The sequence below is a fragment of the Bombina bombina genome, chromosome 4 (assembly GCF_027579735.1).
Source record: "Bombina bombina isolate aBomBom1 chromosome 4, aBomBom1.pri, whole genome shotgun sequence".
Classification (NCBI taxonomy): Eukaryota; Metazoa; Chordata; class Amphibia; order Anura; family Bombinatoridae; genus Bombina; species Bombina bombina.
Window position 1 is genome coordinate 782,066,510 of NC_069502.1, and position 21,044 is coordinate 782,087,553.

Consider the following 21,044-nt stretch of genomic DNA (forward strand, 5'->3'; position numbering starts at 1 on the left):
CAAGATCACACAAAATACACCTATCCTAGAAACGTTTAAAACATGGGATAGGATCCTAATTGAATACCCACACATCTCGTCCAGGTTCTCGCCCCTGACCTCGCTTAGGGACAATATAGATTTCCCACCGGGGACGGGTCTCCTCAGACAAGCCCCTCCCACACAACATAATAGAGTAATTATGATGGTACACTTGGGGAACGAACAGCACCTTTACACGAGTTCTGAACTGACGGAGGCAGGGCTTTCTGCATTCAGTAACTGGTTTGTCTTGAGACAGTGCAACTCTTACATTTATAAACATAAAGATAGGAATATTTTTTTACGCACACTAACACCGTTCGAGGTTTTATGTAATTCTACGGCTCCCACCAGAAGAGCTCTCTCACTAACATATGCCCTCTTGCAGTCCACAACAAATAGCCCATATTATATGGATAGCTGGGAGAAGGAGTTGGGGATTGACTTGACAGACACAGACAGATCACTTATATTCTCGACAGTGACTAGGGTATCTGCCTCTAGCAGACTGATCGAGATGAATCTAAAAATAATACAGAGATGGTACCTTACTCCTGTCAGACTCCATAAACTTTTCTCCACACGTAGTGAAAGCTGTTGGAGGTGCGGAGAACATCTAGGCACTATGTCCCACATATGGTGGACCTGTCCCCTTATAGTTAAAACCTGGGAGGAGGTGGTACAGGAGATGTCAAATATGGTGGGTATCTCTTTGCCAATGGATCCCCTCTTGTGGCTTTTCAACATCACCCCAAACAAGATCTCAAAAGATAGAAGGAATTTACTCTTTATAGGTAGCAACAGTCTCAAAAAATTAGTGGTAAAAAATTGGAAAGGTAGAGTAGTACCGAATGTTGCACAATGGCTACACACTTTTAATCAAATTCTAGAACTCGAAGAGTACTCCTACTTGACCAACAAGAGATTGGATACATATGCCCAAATGAAAGTGATATGGGAGGAGTATGTGAACTCCAGATCCCAGGTTCCACAAAATGTTGATTCTCATGCAGATACATGACGAGAATAGTCACTCAGACATTGTTGGTTTTTTTTTGTTTTTTTTTCTCTTTTGTCTTTATTTGTTCTTCATTTTACTGTGTATTTTGTTTAAAGTATTAAGCACAAATTGACAGCACTACTCACTGTTTGCAGGCAGTATAGCCTGAACTTTGTTATTATCAGTGTGATTTTACTCTGAAAGAAATGTAATAAGCACTGTCTGTAAAATCTCACTAATGTACCAATAAAGCTGTTTTCAAAAAAAAAAGTGCATATAAGAAATCAGTGAATATATTCATTACCAAAGGCCTGTTAACATACATGAAAAAAAGTGAACAATAAAGTGTATCAGGTGAAAAAAAAAAAAGATACGTGATCTAAAAGAGGCTAATACTACAATATAAATACAAATACGCTAAATACATATAAGAGAAATCCTCACTATTGTCTAATGCAGTAATCTTTAAACCATTGTTTTTTTCTGCTTGTGCACAGAAACGGAAACGTGAACTCTGAGAATCATTATAGTGGATTGCCATTTTTTATGCCCATATGTCAGTAACAGTGTTAATATATCTATGCATTAGACAAGGGGTCAGCAACCTTCGGCTCCCAGATGTTTTGGAACTACATTTCCCACGATGCTGAGACACTCTTTAGGCTATCTGAGCATCATGGGAAATGTAGTTACAAAACATCTGGGAGCCGAAGGTTTCTGACCCCTGGTCTAATGCATAGATATATTAACACCGTTACTGATATATGGGCATAAAAAATGGCAATCCACTATAATGATTCTCAGAGTTCACGTTTCCGTTTCTGTGCACAAGCAGAAAAAAACAATGGTTTAAAGATTAAAGTTGGTAACCCGTTGACTATTGTAAATCTCAAATACAAGATGAGTCTCTCTGAATATTAGAATAGTGTTAACACAAGTTGCTGACCGGTCAGATAGAAACTGGCTCCAAAGGCAATGATAATGTAATATACAGTGTAATCCACGTACCTGACAGGCTTAAAGCTAAGAGTGGCTCCGATGTTGTATCCGCGCTCACGACAGAGTGAGCAGCTGTGAGCACTACACGCTGAGCTTTCTTCCTGCTCCTAAGCGTGACTCCAGCGTCTTCACTGTCTGTGTATGTACTTCGTCACCTGACAGGTATCATCCAATCGGGACTCTCAAAAAGCGGTCCAAATTCAAATGTCACTTGGCAGTGTAAATGGTATAGGAAATCAAATGTAAAGGTCCAGAAGTTTTGGAAGAGACTTACAAACTTCTGGACCTTTACATTTGATTTCCTATACCATTTACACTGCCAAGTGACATTTGAATTTGGACCGCTTTTTGAGAGTCCCGATTGGATGATACCTGTCAGGTGACGAAGTACGTACGCAGACAGTGAAGACGCTGGAGTCATGCTTAGGAGTAGGAAGAAAGCTCAGCGTGTAGTGCTCACAGCTGCTCACTCTGTTGTGAGCGCGGATACAACATCGGAGCCACTCTTAGCTTTAAGCCTGTCAGGTACGTGGATTACACTGTATATTACATTATCATTGCCTTTGGAGCCAGTTTCTATCTGACCGGTCAGCAACTTGTGTTAACACTCTTCTAATATTCAGAGAGACTCATCTTGTATTTGAGATTTACAATAGTCAACGGGTTACCAACTTTAATCTTTAAACCATTGTTTTTTTCTGCTTGTGCACAGAAACGGAAACGTGAACTCTGAGAATCATTATAGTGGATTGCCATTTTTTATGCCCATATATCAGTAACGGTGTTAATATATCTATGCATTAGACAATAGTGAGGATTTCTCTTATATGTATTTAGCGTATTTGTATTTATATTGTAGTATTAGCCTCTTTTAGATCACGTATCTCATTTTTATCTGCATTTCCTATTTAGGAGTAATCACTAGATAGAGTTTTTTAATAGATGTGGCCACATCATATAAGAATTATTAATTTAGATATGTTTTAGGGATTTTTTATGTACTGCATGAATTAACTTGTCTCATTTGTATTCTCTGATCTGTATATTAAATTCACATTTTTGATTTGACCTTTATAAGTGCTTATTAGTTTTTATCGTTATATATATATATATATATATATATAATCTCCATATAAGACCATTGGTATTTCCCATTTACACTTACAGATGGTTGCAGATGGCGTACCTTCAGTAATTAAAAAAAACTACTGCCATTACGAAGTTCCTGGCTTCACTACTGCCTTACAATAAACTAAATTCAGTTCAAATTTGATCTAATAAACAACTTTCTAATTTACTCCTATTATCAAATTTTCTTCATTCTCTTGGTATGTGTTTTTGAAAAGCAAGAATGTAAGTTTCGATGCCGACCCATTTTTGGTGAACGACCTGGTTTGTCCTTGCTGATTGGACAGCACCAATAAACAAGTGCTGTCCATGGTTCTGAACCAAAAATTTGTTGTCTCCTTCGCTTAGATGCCTTTTTCAAATAAAGATAGCAAAAGAACGAAGAAAATTTGATAATAGGAGTAAATTGGAAAGTTGCTTAAAATTGCATGCTCTATCTGAATCATGAAATAAAAAAATTTGGGTTTAGTGTCCCTTTAACAGTGAGGCTCCCTCATCAGACTTAGAACCTTATAATTTATCTTAGTCACTTTAGCCATTGAAGAATCCAAAACTTTCTGATGATAAACCATGTAATTGTTTGACAACAGTTTAATATACTGAATTTAATCTCACTGACATTTTCCCTATACCTGATGCGGTCTCTGATATGATTGCTAAGAAATGGTCTAAACCAGGTGTGTCTCTTAACCTTTCTACAAGGTTTAAAAAAAACAAAAAAAACTATACCTACACACAGTTATTGGAAATAGTTCCCAAAGTTGATTTCCACTCTGGCAAAACATACTACTATTCCTCTAGATCTAGAAGACAGTACTTCTTTTAAAGAAGAACATTTCTACAAACTGGCTATATACTTAGACCAGCTATATCTATTGCTGACGTGGCTGCTTTAACTTACTAGTTAACTAGTCTTTCACAGCAGTTCTCTACTGACCCTGAATATTCTAATCTTTTGAATTTACTTCTAAAATGCAAACAATTTATTGTATTTGATATTATGAAAATTACCATTAAAAGTAGGTCTCTAGCTATTACCTAAAGAGCTCTATGGCTTAAATCCTGGAATGCTGACGTGGTGTCTAAAACTAGACTATTATCCCTATCTTTCCAAGGAAAGAAATTGTTTGGGTCTCAACTTGATTCTATTATTTCTACTATTACTAGAGGTAAATGAGCTTTTTCTTCCTCAAGACAAAAAATCCAAAGGAAAGTTCAGCGCTCCTAATCGTTCAAATTGGAACAAATCCAAACATAATAAGAAATCTAATCTAGTCTCTAAGACTATATTAAGGTAGCTCCCTCAACCCAGTTTTACTGGTAGGAGGCAGATTAAACATTAACTAAAACTACAGATCTTCTTTTAAGCATATTCATGGTTTAGATCTTCAGCTTTTATCCTGTAATGTTTTTGTTTTTTTTCTTCTAGCTGTTTCTTCAGCTAGAAGATTGTCTGAGCTTTCAGCTTTGTCATGCAAGCCCCCTTTTCTGATTCTTCATCAAGATAAGGCTTACTATGCCTTTCTTACTAAAGTAGAATCTACAGATACTGTTAATCAGAAAATTGTGGTTCCTTTTTTTCATATCCTAAGCACTCTAAGGAGCATAGTCTTCACAATCTGGCGTTAGAGCTCTTATATTATGTGGAAGCCACAAAAGATTTCAGAGGTTCTTCTCGTTTTGTTCATTTTTCTGGCCCTCACAAGAGTCAGAAAGCTACTGCAGGAATTTTCTGTGGGATGCAGTGCCTGATCAGTAACATACCCACTTTCAAAGTTTGTGCCCCTCACATTTCTTGGTGATATAATAGATTTCAATGTTTGAGTATATATTCCCACATGTGATGACTCTTTGACTCTCGCATACTGATGAAAACAAAATTTATGCTTAACTGATAAATTATATTCTGCTTTGATGGTGAGATTCCATGAGCCCCACCCTTTCTTTTTAAACTTCACATGGTGACAATATTTGTTTTTGCTCAATTTATAGCTCTGATGTATTAGGGTATCTTTAAGCTTCCTCCTAGTGGTCAGGTGGAGAATTCCCACACATGACTCGTGCCATCAATAAATTAATTTTAGGTAAGCATAGCTTTTCCCAATATTTGTTGCACAAATTATCATTAAATCTTAATTTTTTTTATTATAAATTAATTTGTGCATTGGATGTCTTAAAGGGACAGTAGTTTCTTCTAGTAGTTTTCTTCTAGATAGTAGTAGTTGTAGTTTAAAAAAAGAAAGATAATCCCTTTATTACCCATTCCCCAGTTTTGCATAACCAACGCTGTTATAATAATAATCGGTTTACCTCTGTAATTACCTTGTGTATATGCTTCTGCTGACTGCCCCCTTATTTCAGTTATTTTGCCAGACGTGCATTTTAGTGAATCAGTGCTCACTCCTAGGTCACTTCACGTGCAATGTTGTCTATATGAAACGCATGAACTAATGCCCTCTACTGGTCAAAATGCATTAAGTTTAGAGGCAGTCTTCATGGTTTAAGAAATTAGCATATGAACCTCCTAGGTTTAGCTTTCAACTAAGAATACCAAGAGAACAAAGCAAAGTTGGTGCTAAAAGTAAATTGGGAAGTTGTTTAAAATTACATGCCATATTTAAATCAAGTTTTTTTTGGACTTGACTGTCCCTTTAAGTGTGCTATTATAACATTTATATATGATAAAGTATTACTCTTCACCTACCCGGCTAGTTTATAATGCCACCCAGCTGGCAACATCTATGGAGAACCTGGACGTAATATGGTGCCCATCCCTATTTTTACATCCTGTGGTGGACATACTAGTAATAGGGGAAAGGTAATCTGAGAAACCTTTATAAAAGTAATGAAGTAATGGTATTTTTGAGTCCATGCCCCTTCTAGAAGGGTAAATCTTATTTATTAATTGCTAGCTTATGTATAGACCACATAAGATGTAGCCCTTTTCTGCTTTTGATATTTTAAAAATATCAAATTATATTTGAATATTTTAATTTTCCTATTTATTTTTTTTGTGATCTATTATTTCATTATTTATTTGCATAGAGCATTTCATATGTTTTATGTATTGATTAGTTCACCATAAAAGTTGCTACTAATATACAAAGGGATGTACTTGTGTGTTTTAATTCTAGTGCACTTATGTATTACTAATTACATATGAGCTAAATTGGATAAGCAGCTTGCTTTTCTTATTGTACCATATTTACACTGCTGACACAGGGAGCAAATTTAGATTTGTTTTGTCCCCTTCTCCACAGGTAAGGTACGGTGGCTGGACTTTGACCAAGAAGCATATATTGAGTCAACAGTAGTTCGACCTGGCCAAGATCCCTATGCTCGTAACAAATTCAATCAAGTAGAAAGTGACAAGTTGCATATGGATAGAAGTGTTCCAGATACCAGACATGATCAGTATGTTTTCACAAATTTCTCACATATGACTATAATTATCAGAATTGTGTTTATCTCTCTTTTATATCATCAGCTTTCTCATCTCTCTGATCTCATTTACTCTGCAATACTAAACAGAAAGGGCTTTGCATGAGTGCAATTCCCATGTATGTGTATATAATGTGTGTATTTGCACACATGTATGTATACATTTAATATATAAACATGAATGTGGTGAAAGGTAAAGGAAATTATAACACCAACAAAAAGAAAAATGTATAGAGACCAGGAGGACCATACCATTATTCATATTTAATAAGTAAATAAATTATTGTGCAAAAAGAAACCTCAAAAACACTCTAGAGAATTTTCATATATAAATCTTACCATGCTTCCATAAAACAGTCAAAAGAACTCGGCACAATCATTGATGTTCTTGTTTGGTACTTGGACAGATATCCACAGGTACCTTTTTTAATAAAGGCTCACTGAGATACAAGAGCTGTTACTCAATAAGATTGTCAGTAACTTGACAAGTACAGTTTGCCATCCCTTTAATACAAGGCAATTAAAAAAATAAATAACAAAAAACCTAAATATTTTAAACATTCTATATAAGTATACAATTAATTTAGGGGATTTCTCTTGTTAAGTGTATCCAGTCCACGGATCATCCATTACTTATGGGATATTAACTCCTCCCCAACAGGAAGTGCAAGAGGATTCACCCAGCAGAGCTGCTATATAGCTCCTCCCCTAACTGCCATTACCAGTCATTCTCTTGCACCCAACGAATAGATAGGATGTGTGAGAGGACTGTGGAGTGGAGCCCAATAGAAATTTATGTACTAACTGTATTGATGCTACTTTAAATAAAAGTCAATCTGTACAAATTGAACATATTTCACCAAACAACGAGGGGAGAGTTATGCCGACTAACTCGCCTCACGTGTCAGTACCTGCATCTCCCGCTCGGGAGGTGCGTGATATTGTAGCGCCGAGTACATCTGGGCGGCCATTACAAATCACATTACAGGATATGGCTACTGTTATGACTGAAGTTTTGGCTAAATTACCAGAACTAAGAGGTAAGCGTGATCACTCTGGGGTGAGAACAGAGTGCGCTGATAATATTAGGGCCATGTCAGACACTGCGTCACAATTTGCAGAACATGAGGACGGAGAGCTTCATTCTGCGGGTGACGGTTCTGATCCAAACAAACTGGATTCAGATATTTCAAATTTTAAATTTAAGCTGGAAAACCTCCGTGTATTACTAGGGGAGGTGTTAGCGGCTCTGAATGATTGTAACACAGTTGCAATACCAGAGAAAATGTGTAGGTTGGATAAATATTTTGCGGTACCGGCGAGTACTGACGTTTTTCCTATACCTAAGAGACTTACTGAAATTGTTACTAAGGAGTGGGATAGACCCGGTGTGCCGTTCTCACCCCCTCCGATATTTAGAAAGATGTTTCCAATAGACGCCACCACACGGGACTTATGGCAAACGGTCCCTAAGGTGGAGGGAGCAGTTTCTACTTTAGCTAAGCGTACCACTATCCCGGTGGAGGATAGCTGTGCCTTTTCAGATCCAATGGATAAAAAGTTAGAGGGTTACCTTAAGAAAATGTTTGTTCAACAAGGTTTTATATTGCAACCTCTTGCATGCATTGCGCCTGTCACGGCTGCAGCAGCATTTTGGTTTGAGTCTCTGGAAGAGACACTTGAATCAGCTCCATTAGATGAGATTACACACAAGCTTAAAGCCCTTAAGTTAGCTAACTCATTTATTTCAAATGCCGTAGTACATTTAACTAAACTTACAGCTAAGAATTCCGGATTCGCCATTCAGGCACGCAGAGCACTGTGGCTAAAATCCTGGTCAGCTGACGTTACTTCTAAATCTAAATTGCTTAATATACCTTTCAAAGGGCAGACCTTATTCGGGCCCGGGTTGAAAGAAATTATCGCTGACATTACAGGAGGTAAAGGCCATGCCCTGCCTCAAGACAGAGCCAAACCTAAGGCTAGACAGTCTAATTTTCGTTCCTTTCGTAATTTCAAAGCAGGAGCAGCATCAACTTCCTCTGCACCAAAACAGGAAGGAGCTGTTGCTCGCTACAGACAAGGCTGGAGACCTAACCAGTCCTGGAACAAGGGCAAGCAGGCCAGGAAACCTGCTGCTGCCCCTAAGACAGCATGAATCGAGGGCCCCCGATCCGGGAACGGATCTAGTGGGGGGCAGACTTTCTCTCTTCGCCCAGGCTTGGGCAAGAGATGTCCAGGATCCCTGGGCATTAGAGATCATATCTCAGGGATACCTTCTAGACTTCAAATTCTCTCCCCCAAGAGGGAGATTTCATCTGTCAAGGTTGTCAACAAACCAAATAAAGAAAGAGGCGTTTCTACGCTGCGTACAAGATCTTTTATTAATGGGAGTGATCCATCCGGTTCCGCGGTCGGAACAAGGACAAGGGTTTTACTCAAATCTGTTTGTGGTTCCCAAAAAAGAGGGAACTTTCAGGCCAATCTTGGATTTAAAGATCCTAAACAAATTCCTAAGAGTTCCATCGTTCAAAATGGAAACTATTCGGACAATTTTACCCATGATCCAAAAGGGTCAGTACATGACCACAGTGGATTTAAAGGATGCTTACCTTCACATACCGATTCACAAAGATCATTACCGGTATCTAAGGTTTGCCTTTCTAGACAGGCATTACCAGTTTGTAGCTTTTCCATTCGGATTGGCTACGGCTCCGAGAATCTTCACAAAGGTTCTGTGTGCTCTTCTGGCGGTACTAAGACCGCGAGGAATTGCGGTAGCTCCGTACCTAGACGACATTCTGATACAAGCTTCAAGCTTTCAAACTGCCAAGTCTCATACAGAGTTAGTACTGGCATTTCTAAGGTCGCATGGATGGAAGGTGAACGAAAAGAAGAGTTCTCTCTTTCCACTCACAAGAGTTCCCTTCTTGGGGACTCTTATAGATTCTGTAGAAATGAAGATTTACCTGACAGAAGACAGGTTAACAAAGCTTCAAAATGCATGCCGTGTCCTTCATTCCATTCAACACCCGTCAGTAGCTCAATGCATGGAGGTGATCGGCTTAATGGTAGCAGCAATGGACATAGTACCCTTTGCACGTCTACATCTCAGACCGCTGCAATTGTGCATGCTAAGTCAGTGGAATGGGGATTACTCAGACTTGTCCCCTACTCTGAATCTGGATCAAGAGACCAGAAATGATCTTATATGGTGGCTTTCTCGGCCACATCTGTCCAGGGGGATGCCATTCAGCAGGCCGGACTGGACAATTGTAACAACAGACGCCAGCCTACTAGGTTGGGGCGCTGTCTGGAATTCTCTGAAGGCTCAGGGACAATGGAATCAGGGGGAGAGTCTCCTACCAATAAACATTCTGGAATTGAGAGCAGTTCTCAATGCCCTTCTGGCTTGGCCCCAGTTAACAACTCGGGGGTTCATCAGGTTTCAGTCGGACAACATCACGACTGTAGCTTACATCAACCATCAGGGAGGGACAAGAAGCTCCCTAGCAATGATGGAAGTATCAAAGATAATTCGCTGGGCAGAGTCTCACTCTTGCCACCTGTCAGCAATCCACATCCCGGGAGTGGAGAACTGGGAGGCGGATTTCTTAAGTCGTCAGACTTTTCATCCGGGGGAGTGGGAACTTCATCCGGAGGTCTTTGCCCAAATACTTCGACGTTGGGGCAAACCAGAGATAGATCTCATGGCGTCTCGACAGAACGCCAAGCTTCCTCGTTACGGGTCCAGATCCAGGGATCCGGGAGCGGTTCTGATAGATGCTTTGACAGCACCTTGGACCTTCGGGATGGCTTATGTGTTTCCACCCTTCCCGATGCTTCCTCGATTGATTGCCAGAATCAAACAGGAGAGAGCATCAGTGATTCTAATAACGCCTGCATGGCCACGCAGGACTTGGTATGCAGATCTAGTGGACATGTCATCCTGTCCACCTTGGTCGCTACCTCTGAAACAGGACCTTCTGATCCAGGGTCCCTTCAAACATCAAAATCTAATTTCTCTGAAGCTGACTGCTTGGAAATTGAACGCTTGATTTTATCAAAACGTGGTTTTTCTGAGTCAGTTATTGATACCTTAATACAGGCTAGGAAGCCTGTTACCAGAAAGATTTACCATAAGATATGGCGCAAATACTTATATTGGTGCGAATCCAAGAGTTACTCATGGAGTAAGGTTAGGATTCCGAGGATATTGTCTTTTCTACAAGAAGGTTTAGAAAAGGGTTTATCCGCTAGTTCCTTAAAGGGACAGATTTCAGCTCTGTCCATTCTTTTACACAAACGTCTGTCAGAAGTTCCGGACGTTCAAGCTTTTTGTCAGGCTTTAGCTAGGATCAAGCCTGTGTTTAAAACTGTTGCTCCACCATGGAGTTTGAACTTAGTTCTTAATGTTTTACAGGGGGTTCCGTTTGAACCCCTTCATTCCATTGATATCAAGTTGTTATCTTGGAAAGTTCTGTTTTTAATGGCGATTTCCTCGGCTCGAAGAGTCTCTGAGTTATCTGCCTTACATTGTGATTCTCCTTATCTGATTTTTCATTCAGACAAGGTAGTTCTGCGTACTAAACCTGGGTTCCTACCTAAGGTGGTCACTAACAGGAATATCAATCAAGAGATTGTGGTTACATCTTTGTGTCCTAATCCTTCTTCGAAAAAGGAACGTCTGCTACACAATCTAGATGTAGTCCGTGCCCTGAAATTTTATCTACAGGCAACTAAGGATTTTCGACAAACGTCTTCCCTGTTTGTCGTTTATTCTGGTCAGAGGAGAGGTCAAAAAGCTTCGGCTACCTCTCTCTCCTTTTGGCTTCGTAGCATAATACGGTTAGCCTATGAGACTGCTGGACAGCAGCCTCCTGAAAGAATTACAGCACATTCTACTAGAGCTGTGGCTTCCACTTGGGCCTTTAAGAATGAGGCTTCTGTTGAACAGATTTGCAAGGCTGCAACTTGGTCTTCTCTTCATACTTTTTCCAAATTTTACAAATTTGACACTTTTGCTTCTTCGGAGGCTGTTTTTGGGAGAAAGGTTCTTCAGGCAGTGGTTCCTTCCGTATAAAGAGCCTGCCTGTCCCTCCCGTCATCCGTGTACTTTAGCTTTGGTATTGGTATCCCATAAGTAATGGATGATCCGTGGACTGGATACACTTAACAAGAGAAAACATAATTTATGCTTACCTGATAAATTTATTTCTCTTGTAGTGTATCCAGTCCACTGCCCGCCCTGTCACTTTAAGGCAGGTAATTTTTCCATTAAACTACAGTCACCACTGTACCCTATGGTTTTCCTTTCTCTGCATGTTTTCGGTCGAATGACTGGTAATGGCAGTTAGGGGTGGAGCTATATAGCAGCTCTGCTGGGTGAATCCTCTTGCACTTCCTGTTGGGGAGGAGTTAATATCCCATAAGTAATGGATGATCCGTGGACTGGATACACTACAAGAGAAATAAATTTATCAGGTAAGCATAAATTATGTTTTTTATATGTTTCCTTTAAAGGGACAGTAAATTTACAAAAAAATGTTATATAATTCTGCACATAGTGCAGAATTATATGACATTATCTTAGCGAGAGCTTTTAAAATCAAAAGCTTTGAGAGATTTTTTAGTCCAAAGTTGCACTTACCTGGTCTCTGCTCCAGGCTCAACTTAGCTGGTCTTGTTTTTCAAAAGCACTTTGTGGGCGCCCTGTCTAGTCACAGCGTACCTGATAGCCTCATTGAACTGAATGTAGCTCGCTCCCGCTCTGGTCTGGTAGCGGGAGTGAGCTACATTCAGTTCAATGGTGCGATCGGGTGCGCTGTGACTAGACAACGTGCCCACAAAGCGCTTTTGAAAAACAAGACCAGCTTAGTGGAGCCTGGAGCGAAGACCAGGTAAGTCCAATTTTGGAATAAAAAAAATCTCTTAAAGCTTTTGATTTATAAAGTTGCCGCTAAGATAATGTTATATAATTCTGCACTATGGGCAGAATTATATAACATTATTTTGTAAGTTTATTGTCCCTTTAATTTGAATTGGTTATTAAAGGAACATGAAATCCAATTTTTTTTCTTTCTTGATTGAGAAAGATCATACAATTTTTAAATAACTTTCCAATTTACTTCTATTATTTAATTTGCTTCCTTCTCTTGTTATCCTTTACCAAAAGGTTTATCTAGATAAGCTCAGGAGCAGCAAATAACCTAGGTTCTAGCTGCTGATTGGTGGCTGCATATATATATCAATTGCCATTGGCTCACACAAGTTTTTAATTAGAAACCAGTCGTGCATTGCTGCTCCTACCATACCAAGAGTATGAAGCAAATTTGATAATAGAAGTAAACTGGAAAGAAGTTTAAAATTGTATGTTCTACCTAAATCATGAAAGGACATTTCTGGGTTTCATGTCCCTTTTTAATCTCTTAAACAGAGGTGAGATTACAGCACAATAATATATTCTTATCTCCAAATTATACAAATATCTAAATAGCGAAATATATAGTAAAGAATACATACTTGCTCATAACAGAAAAAATGTTTGTCCTCAAGCCAAAGATAATCAATTAAAATGTATCTTTTATTATATACAGCTGTAAAAAGACAGCAATGGAAACAGTTTCTGCTGCATTGTATAATTTCTTTCTAAGGTGGTGATAGTACACGAAAATCCTTACTTGTGGGAATTAACCTCCTGGCCACCAGGGGGAGGCAAATACACACCACTACAAAACTTTAAGTATCACTCGTATTTCCCCCTCTCCCCCAGTAGTTCTTTGCCTTATCAAGGAGAAGGCAAGGATAGAGGTTTTCTGAATTTCTTTACGATTTACAGGGATATTAATCCCAAAATCTTTACCTCAATGGATAGTTCCTAGAAGAGAGGGAAATAGGAGAGTACTGGCTGTGCAACGTTAATCTCTTTGCGTACCTAACAGCGCACTTATTTTTATTCTCCTGTCCGTCCCAGTTCTTTGGTCGGCTAAGACCGTGGTGAGGTCTCTAATAACTATGTGTAGGAGAGAGCAGTCCAAGAGCCTGCAGCTCTTTTTAAATCGGCGCACTGCGGGTACATTGTTCCAGGATGGATGGTGTTAAAGGGACATTAAACACTTTGAGATGGTAATATAAAATGATAAATTGTATATATAAAACAACTCTGCAATATACTTTCATTATTTATTTTGTCCTCTTTGCCTGTAATTCCATTCTGAAATTGTGAGCTTTTCAGTTCCTGTTAGAAATGGAAGTGCAGAACACTGTTAAATCCAGCACAACCATTGGCTGCACACTCTAGTGACCTATTTTATAACTGTCCCTAATTGGCCACAGCAGAGAAGGTAACACAAGTTACAACATGGCAGCTCCCAGTGTTTTATAGACACTAAAACTTTACACTTATTTTGTCACTTTTTAAACAACTAATGAAACTTTAAAAAATACATCTACATGTTAGTCATGGACTAATCTTTTCTTTGAATGCATTATTCTATCTAGCATGTATTTAGTGTTTAATGTCCCTTTTAATAGCTCCTCCTCATTTCCCAGCATTTTCACACTTTTTTTACATCTCTTTTCTTCTATGTCACCTCCATTGTGCTAAGTCAGATTTCTAATAAAATTGTCGAAGGTGGTAAGATTAAATTATGTTTTTACTGACAGTTTATTGTGGTAAAAGTTTTTAGTAAGAGTAACATCTTTTATTAAAATGTATCTCTCAAATTGATGTAGACTTTGTTTGCTATTTCATGCCTTTTGCTTAAAGGGACACTGTACCCAAATTTTTTCTTTTGTAATTCAGAAAGAGCATGCAATTTTAAGCAACTTTCTAATTTACTCCTATTATCAATTTTTCTTCGTTCTCTTGCTATCATTATTTGAAAAAGGCATCTAAGCTTTTTTTTGGTTTCAGTACTCTGGACAGCACTTTTTTATTGGTGGATGGATTTATCTACCAATCAGCAAGGACAACCCAGGTTGTTCACCAAAAATGGGCCGGCATCTAAACTTACATTCTTGCATTTCAAATAAAGATACCAAGAGAATGAAGAAAATTTGATAATAGGAGTAAATTAGAAAGTTGCTTAAAATTTCATGCTCAATCTGAATCACGAAAGAAAATTTTTGGGTACAGTGTCCCTTTAATGTATTCACTGCATAGTTTATATACTTCAGGGCCTTAGAAGTGTTCACATCTCTGCAACACATGGTATTGCTAATTCTATTTTAAACCATTTCATATCTGTAGTGCTACAGCACAACTTACTTTTAAGGTGCCTAAATTTGTGTACATTTTTGTTACTTAAACTGTTTTCAAGCCTCATTATGGAACAGGTTGGGACTATCCATAATGGTTCTCTCTGCTGCATTATAATGCAACATAGTATGAAGTCTATAAAGTCATGTTCTTTGCTAACTCAAATTTAATAATGCAGATTAATTTCCTGTCTAAGAAATTTCTTTTTGCATCTAATTCACTTACATGTTCTACACAGAATCATAGATTTTGATGGAAGATGAGTTATAGGCCCAGCAAGTCTGCCCATTATTTCCTAAAAGTATAAACTTATCTATTTCGTCTGATAGCCTTATGCATATCCCAGGCATTCTCAAAGTCCTCTACAGTGTTGGTCATTACAACCTCTTGTGGAAGTTTTATTCCATGAATCATTCACCCTTTCTATAAAAAAGTGCTTCTTCGAATTACTCCTGAATATACTACTCTTCAGCTTTAGATCATGAATTTTTCTTTCTTTAATACAGGTGGTGACAGTCCACAATCCCTTATGGGAATTACTTCTCTACCGCTAGGAGGAGGCAAAGTTTCCCAAACCCCAAGAGCTCTATATAAACCCTCCCACTTCACAGCCCCTGTTGGAGGCGGTTGAAGCATGAAGAGGTGCAGTGTACTTCGTAGAAAGGGGTCTTTCAATCTTTGTAAGGCCTGGTTCCAGTCAGAGTACAGTGGTTGTCGGAGGAAGTTACTTGGTGTATGGTCTTTGTTTCTACGATTTCACCTCATGGGAAATCCTTCATAGACCCTCTGTAAATTCAGTCGCAGGGATTAATCTTCTGCCTACCTTTACAGATCGACATTATAATCCTACCCAAGTACATCTGCTGATATGTTTCAGTACTGGTTTAGTGGACAAGTGTCTATTAGTAACTATATTTTGTATTTTTAAATAGACACAGCTATGTATATGGGCACTTTTGAATGTTTAAAAGTGTATCTGTATATGTGTATGTATATGTGTGTATATATGGCCCTGGGACAGATCCTTACTATTCCCCTTGCTTTGTTTTTTTTGCTCTAATTAATTTTCAATATGCACCCCAAATCCGACACTTCATATAAACGTTGGGTTGTGCGTGGCAGGAAGTGTGTGTCAATTTTGACATAAGAACCTTCGTATAACGACACATTACATGTTTTTTAGGTTTGCACGCCATAACAAACTCACTTAAAAATGTAAAACGGGAATCACATTTTGGCGCCAAATTTATCAAATTCAAATAACGCGTCATTGAACATCCAAGTAAAACTGATAGCCTGTCAATGGATGCACACACACAACACTAGGGTGCCAATATTTTTCTATAAAAAGTGTCTGAAAATTTAGCACGCTAACTGTTACTGCTTCCCTAGACTGCATTTGCTTAATGCTTTAACATCCATGCAACGCTACATAATGGGGCACATTTCCTTTCCTCATACAGCTTGCCTTAAGTGGGTTATTATAATATTGCACTAAATTTACTAATTTTGTTTGCCATAATGGAGCAGCACCTATCTGTCCCTAAATTTACAATAGGAATGGATTCTACTGAACACCTTTCTACCAAAGCGAAGTGTGCTTATTGTTAAACAACTGAAGTACCTTCTTTTTAACCTCATGCATATAATTCTTACTCTGTTTTGGTGTATTTTTTTGTTCATTTTGTTTTTATTTCCATTACTATGTTTGTTTTTAGGTGTATTCAGATTAACATGTTCATTTTCATTAATTACTTTTTAATTTGTGTGATTATAATTTGTTTCTGACTTTTCTTGTTCTTTAGGTTAAACTTAGGTTGGCCATTAATGTGATATCTGTCGGATCTAGTTTCAGCTTCTACATGATCACTGGTATCAGTGGCTGAATTCATTCAACAGTATTAATGGGCTTCATCAGTACATAGGCATTATTTCGTTTTTTTTTTTTTTTTTGGTTTTAATTACCTCCTGTTCAAAGGTTGCTATAGATTGTCTGTTTGTCTGTCTGTTTCATCTAGCTCCCTTAAATGGTCATTCTCCCCACCTTTTTCTAGTTCCTCTTCAATCTCCCTTATTTGTTCTGTTAGATTGTTCACTTGTCTCTGTATTTTATGGCAATATTAACCAACTTAGTGGAACACTCATCCAGAGCTTCCTCCCACTCTGGATTTGCAGTCATTTTGTTCATAATTAAGACTGGTAGAAAGTATTCTACATCTATTCATAGTATTGAAATATTTGCCATACTTGCTAGTCATACTGACTGAACAAACTGACTGAACAAAGGTATACAGTATATATTTTCTTCATAAATGGAAAGAGTCCACAGCTGCATTCATTACTTTTGGGAAATAAGAACCTGGCCACCAGGAGGAGGCAAAGATACCCCCAGCTAAAGGCTTAAATATTCCTCCCACTTTCCTCATCCCCCAGTCATTCTTTGCCTTTCTTCCCAGGAGGTTGGCAGAGAAGTGTCAGAAGTTTGTTTTCATCTCTTATGGAGGGTAGTACTCTTCGACATGGGACGGGAGTTGTAAGTAATCCTGTCAGTCTCTCAGTGAGGGCTTGGATGAAAGTTAGAGTCCGGAGATGCAGGAAGAGTCTTTCTGCAAAACCATCTCAACTCATTTTAACAGCTCCAGAAGCAATCAGCGTTGTCTAAAAAATTAAAATATAAATATCAGATGCGCCCTCTAAATTAGCTATAAAAGTATTGCCAGTGTTAAAGTAATGTGCACTGCAATTTTGCGATGTCTGTGTGATGCTTCAAAAAATTGCTATAATGTATATTAAATTCTATTAAATATCGTAACAATCTATAAAATGTTACTTTAAATTAATAGATGTGGATAAATATATTCATAATATGACCATCTCATATACTGTTTTAACAAAGATAGTCCACACTCTAGGAGATATTTCACAGATCTCCAGGCAGCAAACTCATTCCAGATCGATGTTGGCAGTCGTAGGTTCTGTTAAAAAGAAAAAGAGAAGAGGCGCCAAATGGTGTGTATCGTTTGAACTACAGAAGGTCAAGCCCCCAAATGAAACTTACAAGATTTCCAGCACTTGAGAAGTGCCACATATGCCTTCTGAACCAGGTTTGCCCCCAGTTTTGCCAATTTATTCATGAGGTTATTCGAAGAGAAATACATTTATAATTCCCCTGTGGGGGCGAACCTGGTGTTCTATGGCCGTTTCATTGATGATCTGTTATTAATATGGAATGGTACAGAGGAAACCGCACAGGAATTCATCTCATCTTTAAATAATAACAATATGGGTCTAAACTTTACATCTAATATAAATAGAAATACAATAGAATTTCTAGATCTAGTTTTAAGCTGGGATAATAGTGGACGAGTGACCACAAAAACATTTTTCAAGTCAGTAGACACAAATAGTTATTTAAATTATAAAAGTAATCACTACAAAGCATGGGTGAAGAATATACCCTATAATCAATTTTCTAGGGTACGCAGGAATTGTACATCTTTAAATACTTTTGATGATCGGGCTGAGATTCTAAGGTCCAGATTTTTAGAAAAAGGGTACCCTAGGGATCTGGTAGAAGAAGGTTATAGAAAAGCTAGAACTAAAGACAGAGAGGAGTTCTTTAAAAACAAAAATAAATATTCGACTATATAACATAGTGTTCCAGGCCAGAGTAGCTATGGATTGGCTAGCTAATTCTAATTATGTAACAAGTTTTGAACTGGAAAGTAACATAGCCTCCCCATGCTCCCTGATAGCCTCATTACACTGCAAAAATAATATACTTCCGCCTGAAATAAAAAAGATAAAATCTATCTATAACCCAATTCAGATGTGGAAGAAGTTATGTTCTTTGTCACATACTGAATCTAGGACCTCGAAGTATTTACCACTTTTAAACAACCCACTATTTCAACCTGGGATACAATCTGCTCTCTTCACTAAGTGGAAATCGATGGGCCTTATAAATATTTCTCAGCTGTTAGACTTCGAAAGAAGGTGCATTAAAACATTCAATTCACTTAAAGAGGAATATCACCTCTCAAATTAAAAATTTTACGCTTACCTTCAAGCGAGACACTTTGCTCTTCAATTAACAAATGACTTTGGTTGGGATTGGTCTTTAGGCCTCCTTGAAAACTGGCTCACATTAGTTAAGAGTGGTATAACTTAATTTTCATATATTTATCAAAAAATTATCTCCCTTAAAGGCCCAGATATAATAGAAAAGTTGCAGACCAAGTGGGCAGGAGCTTTACTGGAAACTTCATTAGAGGCAACTGTAGTAACCTCATCATGTAAAGCAATCTCGCGCGCTACTCTCTCTGCCTCTTGGCGTGAGGCACATGTAAAACTAGTCCACATGACATATTTTACTCCAGAAAAAGGGACTAAATGCCAAAATGCCAGTTTTAATAAATGCCCAAAATGTTCATATATATCGGCTAGCCTTATTCACATGTTTTGGTATTGTCCAAAAATTAGAAACTTTTGGCTAAAGATACAGTATTGGTTAAGTAAAACGGTGGGTGTTCCTTCTTTGATATTATCTCCTTCAAATATAATTTTCCCTCTTACAGATCTAGGCCTGCCTCAGGATAAACTTAAAACAGTTACCTTGGTAATACTGGCGGTTAGATATTTAATTTTGAAAAAATGGAAGCTGAAAGCAACCCCGAGTATCTCAGAGGTTAAAAACTGTCTAAAAAAGCAATGTATTATCGAACAATATGACACTGATCTACATAGTGACTTAGACGTGAAGAGTTTCTTCTCCAGGTGGTCGAACTTCATTAAAGCTTCATCTCCTAGCGAGATTGAATACTTAATATATCCATTTAAAGATACGGAACTGGTCCTTTTGGGAGTGTGGTGACCCTCCCCAGCCAAAATCCAAAATCTATAGTTATGGAACTTATTTTTCTATCTAATTTTTCTTTTTTTTTCTTTTTATTTTTATTTATTTATTTATCCATTTTTTTCTCTCTTTTTTTTTTTCTTTTTTAAAAAAAAAAAAAAAAAAAAAAAACCCAACTAGGTGTACAAATATTTCATATAAGGGGATCAGTAATTTGATATGTGAAATGTGAAATTTTTGATTTATAATTGCTTTGTTTTGAACATTTTATGTTTTCCTTGGCATAAAGAGGTTGAATTCATTTGATTGTACACTTTCTTGGTTATAAATAAACATTTAAAAAAAATAAAATAAAAACATTAATAACATTGGAGATGTAGGAAAATGTAATATAGGCTCTAAACCAAACAATTTGAGATTTATAACTAAATTCACTAGCAACCATAACAAGATCAAACGTATTTTACGAAAACACTGGTATATTTTACGCAATGATTGCATTCTTAAAAATATTCTGGATGAGGTTCCCATATGCACTTTTAAGAGAGCTCCGACTCTAAAAAATAAATTAGCCCCTAGCAAGGTAGTAATGAATAAATACACTAAAGGGAAAAATATGAGAACAAATAGGGAAAATTGGCCCATTGGAAAAAGGGGCTTATTTAGATGCAATCGACCAAATTGTGGCCTTTGTAGTTATACATCAGGAAGTAGGTTAAAATTTCAATCTTTTTCTACAAAAGAAGAATTTGAGATAAATTCCAGATTTACTTGTGACTCTAGTTATGTGGTATATCTTCTTGAATGTCAATGTGGGATTCAATATATAGGGAGGTCCTCAAGACCCCTAAAGAAAAGATGGGGTGAGCACAACAGAAACATAAAGAAAGGGATTATGAATCATAGTGTTCCACGACATAGTATAAATTGTCATGATGGACAAATGGATACTTTCAACATTTATCCTGTGGAATACATTGCTCCCAAATGGGGTAGAAATAGGCTAGTCCACCTTAGACAGAGAGAAACATTTTGGATCTGGAAGCTCAAGACCCTTGTACCACACGGCTTGAATGAAAATATAGACATGGCCGCTTTTAGTGGATTATAATATAGTGTACCTGTTAGTCGATATCAATACAACCCATTTGTTTGGACAGATAGGTATCTCTCATCGAAAACTGCAGTTATTGGTATCAAATGCAATAGATCAGATATACACACACAATCTAGCATATGAAATTATTATGGATCCAACGATTTTTTAGAAATATATATATTTTTTTTAATATGTATTTTTTTATTTTTATAATTTATCATATTAGTTTATGTATTTAGTA

General features: G+C 37.5%; 1 protein-coding gene across 1 annotated transcript in view; it reads left to right on the forward strand.

Annotated features, from left to right (window-relative positions):
* The window catches only part of GALNT2 (polypeptide N-acetylgalactosaminyltransferase 2), a gene marked incomplete in the record, with an annotated part of 519,141 nt that overhangs the window by 39,291 nt on the left and 458,806 nt on the right, over positions 1–21,044 (forward strand). The window contains 1 exon segment of the mRNA XM_053711154.1: positions 6,409–6,562. Within this exon segment, the coding sequence (XP_053567129.1) occupies positions 6,409–6,562 (154 nt within the window).